General features: G+C 34.7%; 1 protein-coding gene across 2 annotated transcripts in view; it reads right to left on the bottom strand.

The window, feature by feature from the left end:
• The window catches only part of LOC145263730 (E3 ubiquitin-protein ligase E3D-like), a 39,135-nt gene that overhangs the window by 9,016 nt on the left and 17,543 nt on the right, over window positions 1-12,576 (bottom strand). For both annotated transcript variants that reach the window (XM_080120708.1, XM_080120707.1), the window contains exon 6: window positions 7,259-7,419. In XM_080120708.1, the coding sequence (XP_079976834.1) occupies window positions 7,259-7,419 (161 nt within the window). The remainder of the gene's footprint in view (window positions 1-7,258; window positions 7,420-12,576) is intronic.

The raw sequence follows: 12,576 nt of genomic DNA, 5'->3' as shown, positions 1-12,576 counted from the left end.
AAAATTTGCATAGCGAATCTTTGATGGTACATGTTGTTTCAAATGGAAATCTAATCTTTGCGATGTTCGCCCAACATAGTGTGCACTGCAACTACATTTAAAATAGATAATAGAATTATTATGGAGGGAGGGGAAGAACATCTTTACAAATGGATGACAACATAGGTCTGATTGAAAAAGAAAAACACGTGAATTCGATGCAAAATAATACCGTTGCACAGACAAAGAAATTTGCTTAGCAAATCGGTCAGTTTATTTTTCGCCCCCCCCTGTCTGTATTTAGCCATTATATATATACATATATACATATACATATATATATATATATATATATAGTCATCCACATACAGTACTGTTTCGCTGTTTCACAGTACATCAGTGCGACTAGACAGACAACTACCTTAAGCCAGGATTGAAACCCGACCGTCTGTAAGACAGTCAAGGCTCCTAACAACTACGCTATTGGCGGTTGCTGCGTGAGTCATGAGTTTAACAATGTTTTGACATCGTCCGAACTACCTCTGCTTGATTTGTTTACACAAAGAGCATCGCTTATACGCTAATGGTAATTCGTGTATCACTTCTCAATATGCTCAACTCAAGATAAGGAGCATTATATATATATATATATATATATATTAGTTCTCTGCATACATGTTTTTATTATTCTTGTACCAGTAGGGGCACTCATCAGCCCAAATATGCACTAAAACAAAAACAAATAACAAAAGTAAACTACCTTTGACCAATAGCTTGAGACATTCAGAATTTTAGAAGTTTTTTTATTTAAATTTATTTTAGCTTATCACATATTACGTACTACATACATAATTATCTATTATCAGGCTATATATATATATATATATATATATATATATATATATATATATATATATATATATAACCTTATTACACATCATCCAAGTTATTGACATAAATAGTACACGGTTGGAAGTTCGGAACATTAAAATTAGGCAAAGTTAATCCAACATACATTTAAACAGACAAGTGAGATTTATATTATAGACTAATGTAGGTGCCCAGCGTTGCCTGGGTGATTGCAGGTGTGTATGGAGGAAAGAAAAAAGTGTTAGTAGGCAGGCTCGAACCTGTAACCTTGAGGCGAAGGTGAAAAAGAAAGTGACAAAAATCCTGAGAAGTTACCGCTGCGCCAAGAAGTGAGAGGAATTGAAAAGCGTTGAAATTTAGCGATTAAAATGTTAAGTGAATGAGTTCCTCATTTAACGAGGTCAGACATCATGCCATAGGGGAAGGAAATCACGCACTTAACTTTGGCTGCAAGCCAGTTAAGATTTACGCTTTCTGTGTATGTTGGGGAAACCCCCCCCCCCGAAAGTCAATCAAAATAACTGTAGACGCGACCTCCATTTGCAAATCGTAGATATTATAATCTAAGGAGTATATAAAAAGTTCTAAGACATACAAAAAAAAAAAAAATGTACAAACACACACACACACACACACACATTGTCACTTTTATATAATAGATGCATGGAGCAATTGTTTTCAAATTTGGACAGCTGAAAGTAAGAACATCAGATATACAAAAACATGCCGGCCATCAGACAGCTGTGAAAAGGATGGAAGTGTCTAGAGATCTCAAAATAAAGAGAAGAGATGGAGAGGAGAAAGAGAGGATGGACAGTAGAGAAGAGAAGGGGTAAAAGAAGATAGAGAGGGATAAAAGACAGGAAGAGCAAGAGATAGTGTAGGGGAGAGAAGTTGAGATACGGGTAGAGAGAGGAAAGAGAATCTACTATGAAATCACAATGTAAACTTTTTGGAAATTCCAAAATGTTTCTGTAGGTATTTATTAATACATACAACAAATAATGATCCAACATTTCACAAGTGATCCAGTAATTTATTAAAACAAACAAAAACATTTTAAAATTCTTTTAGCTAATTCAAATAAAAGATGCAATGAAAAAAATAAAAATGTTCTGCCAATAAAACAAAACATTGCCTAAGTCGCATTGACCTAACAGTTCTCATTAGACCGTTGAAGATAAGTGGCGTAGAGCCTGGCCAATACTAGATGAGTGACCATTTTGGAATGCTATGTGCTGTATCGCATCTTCCAATAGTAAGATATACATGCGGTTGGGGGCTGTTTGTGAATTTGATATTCTCTGTAAACTTTCTCCTTCGGAGAAATCTGGCATAGACCAGGGCTAATACTATTGCATAGATGACATAAAACACTGGGAAAATATTGGATGTATTGCATACATGCAATTACCGATCCGGACAAAACCAAATGTTGAATACAATGGCTGGGCGATGACATTAACCCTAAATTCCAATCGGAGAGTCGAGGTCATGAAATAATGAAAGAATATATTTTAACTGGATTGGAATTGCTAAAAGTTCAAAGCAATAAAACAATCGAAATTTTGATTAAAAAGAATGTCAAAATAAATGAACACGTCAATCCTAATGTACGAAATTTCAATATAAAACAAAGGCACGAGTTAGAGCTAGAAAGAAAGCTAGCAGTGAAACTTCTACCATCACTCACACCAACCAAACACACCACTAACCCAAACTTTCAATCTTGTTATTCTATCACCATAATGTAAATAAAACTGTGTTGATTTGACAAGTTGTTGTTTGATTACAAAAACTATGGCTGTCAGCTTGTATATACTATTTGCACGCATTTGTTAAAAGTGTGACTAATAAATTATGTAGACCAACTATATTACAATACCAGACCAGGTATCACAGATTCGTTTAAGTGTTATGATGCCGGGCATTTTATCCAGGCAATATTTTTACTGTTAACCTCTGTGCATAACTCAATCCCTATATTTGTACATGCTTACATGCTTTTTCAGTTTGATTTTCAGGGATTGGGGTTCTAGATCTGGAGTTTGAACGGGATCTTATAACTGCTTTGCTTTGGTTTTTCTTTTGTTTTGATGGTGTTCGATAGGAAGTTCTTGCTTTGGGGTTTCTGTTTGTTAACTTGGATAGTCTCCATTTCATCAGGTTCTGTTAAATTTTTTGGGAGTATTTCTAATTTTTGTTTTGCTGGTGTATTATTTGGTTTAAAGAAAATTTGTTCTTGGAGATATTGTTATATAGCGCCAGGACCCCTAGGTTGGGAACGATCGTAATTAGTAAGTTCCCCGCTGCAACAAAAACCCAGTAGCCGTCTTTTAGTGATCGTCTAGTGGTTTAATTTTCTGGTTGTTATGGTAACGGCTAAGACGACAGAGTTATTTCCCCCTTGACTGTGCATTTTTCAGTTCTCGGCTTCTGTAGCTGTCATACCTGTCAAAATAAGGATTCTGGCGAACCAGAATTTGATATGCACACAATGGTCAGACGTAACTCAGCATAACAAATCAAGACGTAAGACACACTGGCTTTTTATATAAAAATATATTTTGTTTTCAAATTATTTTCTCGTTTTATACAGAGATTGTCAATAGTTCAAACTTTAACAGTGTGGCTTACTGTTCATTTCAATGATGGAGAGGGGTGTGTGGAAACGCTATGCTCTCGACAGTCGCACTTTTCCTATCGCGTCTCTTTTCCTCTTCTTCTTCTCTCCTCCTTCTTCTTCTGGTTAAACTCCAAAAAATCACCTCTTATATTAGCATGATTTTTCCCATCCACGTGATCTGTCAATCATATTGCTCGATCCCGGTGCGTGTGTTTCTTGGTCACGTTTTGACAACGTTTCGCTGCCTCCTGACCTCGAACCATTGTGACCGACTATTGACTTTATCGATACACGTGAATTTATCTCACATTTTAAATTCTATACATTCCAGAGTTATGAGGAATGTCACGTTTCCTTGTTTTGTAAACAAAAAAATCGTCGTCCGATTTCTGTTTACGACGTAAGCACTTTCTCGTTCCGACTGGTGGACAATCGATTATTCGATGCCCACTCTTTTAAATCTTTTATTAAAGAAGTTTTTTCTTTTCAGTTATGTATCGGATGGTTCTAGCCATCCATTACATAACACCATTGGCCTTTAAGAGGGGAGGTTTGGGTTTGGGAGGAGACAAATACTTTATTGGATTCTTTTCTAGTTTCAATTTTTCTAGTTTTTGAAAGTGTTGTATTTTTAGTTTTTTTTGGAAGTTAAGCAATTCGTTTGGTTCTAGATGTACCAGTTTTTCAATAAGTTTGTTGTATTTATCAAACTGGTTGGTGGGATTTGTTTGTTTTTTTGTTATTTTCACGTTTTATTTCTTATGACTCCTTCCACTATTGTCTTTAATTCCAAGTAAAATATATTTCGTTTATGCTTTGTGACTAGGATTTCTTTTTCAGTTTTCCATCGTTCACAGTTTTTGGAATAGGCAGGGTGCTCGCCTTGGCAGTTTATACATTTATACTCGTGACATTCTTGTTCATTGTGACTTATTTTTTTAGAGCCACATTTAGTGCACATGGGATGACCTCTGCACGCATCCCTATGGTGACCAAATTTTTGACAGTTGAAACATCTCAGAGGATCTGGGGTGTATATTTCAACTGGTTCTATGGTGTAACCAATTTTAATTTTAGGTGGAATTTTTGGAGTGTTAAATGTAATAATATAAGTATGGGTTGGTATTTTTTCTGAGTTTTTCTTTATGTAGATTCTTTTATAGTCAATGACTCTTTGTTTGCCCAGTTCGTTCTGGATTTCTTTTGGTGAAGCAAGTGATAGTTCCCAGCTTCAGATAACTCCTTTGGATTGGTTTAGTTTATTGTGTGGGGTGACTTTAATGTTAATATTATGGAAAGTTTTCATATTTTCTAAATTTAGGCTTTGGTTTATTGTCTCAATTTAATTAATAGGTTACCATCTCTTGTTTTTTTTTTTTTAATCATTTTTGGGTTATTTTCCTATTTAGCACTTTTTCGATGAGAAAAGGGGATAATTTTAACATCAGTGTTTCGTCTAGTGGTTCTAATACATAGTATTTAGGGAAGTCTGCATTTTCCTCACTTTCTGAGTCTGATAAAGCGCGTTTGTTTTTTTTGTTTTGACATAAATATGGATAAAAGTTTTGTTGCCTGTGTTCCCCGTCCACCATATTGAGACTTGTCAAGGGGGGGGAAACCCATTCGCCTTGACAGAGTCAGAACTACACAGGCAGTATACTCAGTCAAGTAAGAAATACCGTGCATCTGTCTTTACCCAATTTTCACTACCCAAATCTAACGTGAAAAAAATTGTGATTGCAGTCATGTCAGGATTTGGTTCTACACTTTCTGCTGATTGACCCTTGGCCGGCGCTTTCAAATATCTACTTTGGGGTGAAGTGTTATTGGTTTCTATGGTTTTGTTTGAGAGGATTTTTTTTACTAATTTTAAAATTCTAAGTTTAGTCCAAACCATTGATAGTAGACGTAGGGCTTGACCTGACCAGCCGATTGATTGGATCGGGCCCCTCAGACCACCGTCTAACCGAGATAACGGCCAAAGTGATGTGTTTGGAAGAGGATGCTTATGAACTCGTCCTCCAAGACCTTCAATCACCAGGATTCCATTCCAAGGTGTCACAGGTCGCCACCCACAGCCAACAGGTGGCCCCATTGAGGGACTTTTAACCTCTGCAAGGGAAGGGGCAGTCGGTGTATTCTAATGCCCCACCGACAGGGGCCCAATTCTGTAGAAGTGCCAAGCGCCAAAATCTTTCATACATTATTTATGACAAAATTCTGTGATAAAACTTGAAGACACCATTTATAGAAATTTAAATAAAAATTCTTGTTAGTTTTTTTTTTTTCATGACAAGTGTTCAAACAAAAAAAACTAAAAATATAAAAAAAATGAAAGGTTATTTTTTTATTGTTTCATGATAGCACAAGACGTGTTAAAACTAAAATAATTTTTTGAAATAAATTTCGTATTTCGTTTCATGTTTACTGACTTCCGTTTCATATTTAGGTAAACTAAGTCCACTTCTAGTGTCTTAACTTTGAGTACTGAATTTTTGGACTTAACCCTCCTTACTTCCCAAATGGTAGGCTATCCACCGGATACAATTTTGTATCATACCCAGAACAATGCATGGAGTAGGGTGGGGTCCGAGAGTAATCGAAGATTGCGTTGTAAAATTCTATCTTTTGTTGGGTCACCACTTACCAAGGTCAAGAACCACTCGAAGATAAGGGTTAATGGGATGAAACGAGTGTCAGGCGAAAATTGACCAAGGCATTAAACTAAGTTTGATGATCATCCAGAATTCCTTCATATTCCAAAAATCATGTAAATTGATCAAGTAGTTTTATTTTCATAAAGAAAATCATTTTTAAACAAATTTATGTGATTAATGGAAAATCGTAGGCATTACGAAGCTGATCTCACAAGTTTGAATTACTGTAGACTTATCTGCCCTTGTTTCTTGGAGATATTGACACGAAACGGTTCATTTTTGCTTATTCACAAAATCTGATTTTCTTAGTAAAAAATAAAACTACTTGATCAATTTATGTGATTTTTGGAATATGACATTTTCATTCCAACATAGTATGTACATAATGCAGATTTTTTTTTATTTGTTTTTTATATAGAATTCTGGATAAAAACTTTAAATTTCATTACTTATAGTATTTGTATAATGGATTTGATGGTGTTTTTATTTTACGGCATATCAACCCTTTTCAGGGTATTTAATGCTGAATCCAGTTATTTTGAAGAAATTTTTTTTAATAGAATATATATATTTTTTTTCAAATCAGTTTCTATTTAACCCATAGTTGAAACCCTAACAGGTACTACCACTCCGGGTCAGAGTGGACCTAGGTGCAACACCAATCAAAAGGTGGCTCCACACTCCCCAAAGCCCGCAAGCTGGGGCCTCACCATCAGATATAGTTCAAGGACATATCCAGGACCATAATGGATTTGAAGATGATTTTATTGTATCCACAAGGAAGTCATCCCATGGTAAGGTGTTCAACAAAGAAGCTCTGTCCATGAAAATTCTGTATACGGAAGAAGGGAAAAATCTCTTTTCTGTTATGGTAATAAGACAAGTTCTTGCTGTGAATGTCTTATGAGAAGAAATCAGAGATAGGAGCTCAGTTGAGCACATTTCACAAAAATAACAAGAGAGCAGAGAGAGACTAGCAATATCTGTGAGAAAAGGGCAGTAAGAAACAGAAGATATCATACTCCACGAGATTTTGAAGTTGTCAATTTATTTTACAAACCTCACTATTTGATATCTTGAGAGAGTGTGACTAACAGTTTGTATTTAAAGACCGAGTCAAACTTACTTTTGCTTTGGGGATGCTCCAGACGGACTATGGATTTTAGCTCTGTATAAGATTTTCTGTCTATTTTCTGGTTCCAAAGACAATTCGTGGACATGTTTATGCTCAGCAGCCGTTGGAATATCACTTAATTCATAGACTTGGATCATATCCAACAACCACACCTAAAAACAAAACAAAAATACATGCATAAATGTCATGCGAAAATATAAAACTACGAAACTATTTCATGTCTGTGTTTTTTCCACTTTAACTTTCATAATTCTGCATTGAAATGATAATTTTTTTTATTTATTTACGAGTGGGGTGGGGGTGGGGTGTCCACTCGACCTACCTTGCCAGTCATAAAATATGCTTAAATATATTGTAATTTATTCAGATTTCAGATTTATTATTACAGAGCCAATTCTCTATTAAATATTATATTGTACTTATGTACTAATACCTATATAGTACAGATTTCAAAAGTAAAAACAAAAAAAAAAAAAATGACTTGGGTGCCATCAGCTAAAATAGAAACAAAAACACTTAGCACTCCAGCCGCATTCCCTGCCATTGGAGTTAACCCAACAGACAGATAGTTCTAAAATTAAACTACTTTTAGCAGTAATTAGTTTTATGCATACACAAACTAATACGAATATGTCGGCAGGTTGAAATGAAGATTTTGTACTTCAATTTGCCGACTTCTGAAAGCGGTATTCATCCATCCAAATAAAAATTTTACCATCTTTGGTGTATAATTACTATTTTCTATTAATTTCAGTGTTCTGTGACCAGTAGTTTAAGACTTTATCAGTTAAATATTAACAGACAGACACACATATATCTACTATTCTATTTATATAGATTACTAATCGCTTATTTATTGAAATAAAGCTGCAATAGCATAAAATGAATTTAAAAATTTTTATCCAAAATAGTTTACAAAATTAAATACACCAAAAAGCATTTTGGTTTTGTTGTAATGAAAAAAAAAAAAAAAAAAAAAAAAACCTATTTTAATATTTTGTTAATCATTGTAAAAAAAAAAAAGAAAAAAAAAAAGAAAAAAAAAAGAATGAGCTAGTTTATGACAGTTTTTTTTTTGGATGCATTTAAACTGTAGAAATAGAAACTCATTTCTCGTATTAAAATTCTTAGCAATTGAATTAAAAGAATGAAAATTTTGGACAACTTTTACATCAAATCATTTTATAAATACAGATTGACATAACATTATCAAAAAAAATTAGTTACAGGTTTATAACAATTTCTGTATTATTTGGACTACTGTTCTAATCTTGAGCAAATGTAACCGCCAAGCTTCTTTAGGTGTATCTTGTTAAACTGGGAAATCTCTACCGAATTTTTAATGGAACCCTTTATTTATTCCACAAGAGTATTATCTCTTGTCCATCAGCCATGACTGGAAAGAAGTCCTAAGTAATTTGCAAGTGTATTTTTAGTGTTGCTCATACTAAGGACCTTCAACCTCCAGAAGAGTGTCACTTAGTGATATTTTAGAGGAGGCAGGATGAACTCACTGTGCCACAGTCAAATTCCTCTTCTCATTAAAAAAATAGATTTTATTTAATAAAGAGACATTTTTAGTGTGTTCTGATTGGCTAATCAACATAAATTTTTTGCATTGCTTCCAAATAACAGAATTTAACCTAAATTAATTGAACACTAAATTATTGCTTTTTAATTTGTGTAAAATACTTTTTATAGAAAAAAAAAATTACTTTAAAAGGATTAAAAGCATTTAAGGCAAATATTGGTCTGGAATCTAAAGAGAAAGAAATTTATTTCTAGTTAATTTCATTGATTCCATATTTAATCTTATCAATATTTTCATTTGGCTTAGTGATTTTTCAGAAGGTGGGGGTGGTGATATTTCAAAAGGGAAAGGGAAGTGAAGAGTACTCGAACTTATAAATCCTCCTACAGAGGCTTGCAAAATATTTAAAGAAAAAAAAAAAAAAATTGTGTAACACAATTCAAGGAATTTTATGTATCCTTATAAAGATTAGAATCAAAATATAATGATACTAAACCTTATTCATAGAATCCTTAATCCAATTCTGATCAAAATCCATTACATGATTTTGATTCTAGAAAATATCTAAAATTTAAAGATTTAACTTAACAGGGTTTAAGAAATTGAAATTTAGGGAATCTTGCTTATTGTAATAATCATTAGTAGTGGAAATTCGGTAAATTGGATTACTTAAAGGGACAGCTCATCAAGAACTTGTTTATATTAGACTTGAAGATGATCATATTGCAGTCAGTTGGAAAGCAGGAAAACAGAACAGAGTCCCACAGTCATGCAGTTCTAAGACAGAAGCTTTGTTCATGGAATCTACATTTAGGTTTAGGTACAGATAAAGAGTGGCGAAAAATTTTGATAGTGGTTTCAACTCGATGAGTGTTTTTTGTGAAAGTCAGACAAGGGTGGACCATAGATTGGAGTTCAGACACGCACTTGCCATGAAAATAATGATAAAGCAGAGACAAGCTCGCAACATCTCCTCTGTGGGAAAAAAGTTACAGGGAAGAGAAAAGGGCATCCCCTACTAGGCTACAAAGTTTATTTTGAACTCTGTCAAGGTAAGATAAACAGGATTAATCAAAGCTAACAAATCAAATATTAATAAAATAAATTTCAATAACAGTGATAAAATTCTTAAATGCCTTTAAAAGGAACATGCATTAGTAATAAATTTAATAACACGTGATTTACCGAGCAAAAGAAACAAAACACTTCTATAAATATCCGAAAATAAATTCTGTTAAATATTCCTGACAATGGATCTAGACGGATTTGAAAGTATTCGGACCAAAAGTGATTATAGCAGCTACATCAGTTAGTTTTTTTTTTTTTTTTTTTTAAATTACATTTTCACCCCAAACAAGGCACATTGCCACTTTGGTGTAGGGAGCTACTATCAGGGGCAACAACTACTGGGGCACTATGTAGGGATTTGGACAGCAAGATGTTGGTTCACGCTGCACTTGAACTTCTGCACGTCAGTACAGTTGGGGAAGCAGGGACCAGGAATGAAATTCCAAAGTCTAGCTGTTCTGGGGAAGAAACTACTGGAGTAGAAAGATCTTTTACATCTAAGGATCTCTACAGTGTGGGGGTGGGATTTTGCAGCCTGTCGGGTCTGTCGAGGGTGTTCACGTCGTGGGGGCACAAGTGCTTGCAGTTCGTTAGAGCATTCTCCATTAAAAACTTGTAAAACAGGCAGAGGGATGCAACGTTTCGTCAATGGGACAGAGGCTGAAGCTTAGATGCCAGTTCAGGGCCTATCAGATTGGCGACTCTTTTGAACCTTGTCAAGGAGTGAGAGACTAGTAGCAGATGCACCAGCCCAGATGTGGCAGCAATACTCCATACATGGGCGAATGGTGGCCTTATAGAGGTACAGGATACTTTCGGGTGTTAGTAGTTTTCTAGCACGGTAGAGAGAGCCCACCTTCCTTGCAGCGGCCCTGGCAATGCCCTCGATGTAATTGTTCCAACTCATGTTTCCTGTGAGCTTGAAAGACGTACTCTCAGATAAAGAGTCATTGACCATTGCTATAGGTGGCAGAGAAGGTTTCTTGTAATTATTGAATGAAACTAGTTTAGTCTTGGCGGCATTAAATGTGACCATCCATTTTTGTCCTCATTCCACTACAGATTGGAGGTCATCCTCTAGTGTTTCTGCCATTTCTTTAGATATGTGTTCATTTGTTTTCTTGTCGTGTCTGTTATAGAGTGTGGTGTCATCAGCATATATACCCATCTCAGAGGAAATTTTGTCGGGGAGGTCATTTATGAATATCAGGAACAGTAGAGGTCCAAGGATAGACCCCTGGGGCACTCCCGCATTTATATCATATTGTTTAGATGTACAACTGTCAAGGACAACCTGGATTTTTCTCTTATCCAAGAAGGATTTAATTATGTTAAGTATTCTACCAGTGATACCGTATGATCTAATCTTCCTGAGGAGACCCTCATGCCATACCCTGTCAAAAGCCTTAGATATATCTCGAGCTACCGCTCTACCCTCCCCTGCTTTGTCCAGTGAATGGTATATACGTTCAGAGATTACAGTAAGCATGTCTGCTGTGGAACGGGCTTGTCTAAATCCATATTGTTGGTCAGTCAGAAGCTTAGCATCTGTAAGGTGATGGACTAGAGCATGGTTAATGAAGGTCTCAAATATTTTGGCAAAAAGTGGGAGGAGGCTAATGGGGCGATAATTTAATGGGTCAGTTCTTTCACCAGAATTCTTGAATACTGGTACCACAGAAGTATTGTAGATTAACACCTTCTGTTTAACCCCACTCAACTCCTTCTGACCACCCCTCCAAAATGTGATTCTACCTTTTTAGGAAATTATGTATAAAATGCCATGAAAAACTTTAATGAAAGATAAACAAATTATTTTAGAATTGAATGTAAAATAATTTCCTATTACAGGTCATTCTAGCATTTTAGGGCAGTTAACTGGGTTTTTTTTATGGGAGATAAATCCTGTATGCTTTTTGTTTTATTTTTTTTTAAGACGATTATGTGTGGTTTTAAGAGGGTTTCTATGCAATGAGAATATGGGGAGGTTGCCATTCGGACTTTGAATTAATTGTAGGGCTAAGGAAAATTATGTGTGAACATACTGAAGACTTGACAGAAACAAAGCTAACAAAAACAATATTAGAGGGGGGAGCGGTTAGTTTCACAAATTTAATGTAAAATAATTCACCATTTTCTGGCCATTCCAGCATTTTATGACAGTTAACCAATTTATTTTTATGTGTATTTTTCTTTAAGGAAGGATCTATTTATTGTTTGTTTGTTTTAGATGCTTGTATGTGGCTTACAGAGGTATTTTGTTGGGGGGGGCTTGCCACTCGAACTTAGTGTTATTGTTAGGGTTAAAGAGTGTTTTAGGAGGAGACTTGCCACACATAATTTGGATTAGAGGTGAAGTCAAAGAAAATTCCATAAATTTGTTGATTTCTATTTTCGAGGTTGAAGGTGTTAATTCCATAGGCCGTTTATACTACGCTGGAGCAGGTTGTAAAAATATCTTTCGCTTAATAAGTAGAAAAAAAAATAACGAAATAAAAAGCTTCCTAATTGTAGTTTGATGTGTTTTCTAACTGCTTTTAAAATTTCAAGAATATTGATATAGATTTTGAGGGTTTGTATTACTATACACATAGATTCGAAAAAGTTGTCAAAAAAACAAATATATAACAAATAAATGTTATCAAAAGTAAGTTACTTTTCTACCTAACTGGATAATTTTTTAGTGTTCTTATTTAATGTAACATGTTTA

The sequence above is a fragment of the Euprymna scolopes genome, chromosome 39, assembly GCF_053919585.1.
Source record: "Euprymna scolopes isolate OS-2025 chromosome 39, ASM5391958v1, whole genome shotgun sequence".
Lineage (NCBI taxonomy): Eukaryota > Metazoa > Mollusca > Cephalopoda > Sepiida > Sepiolidae > Euprymna > Euprymna scolopes.
The sequence above is the reverse complement of the archived record's forward strand: the minus strand, read 5'-3'. Positions and strand labels throughout refer to the sequence as shown.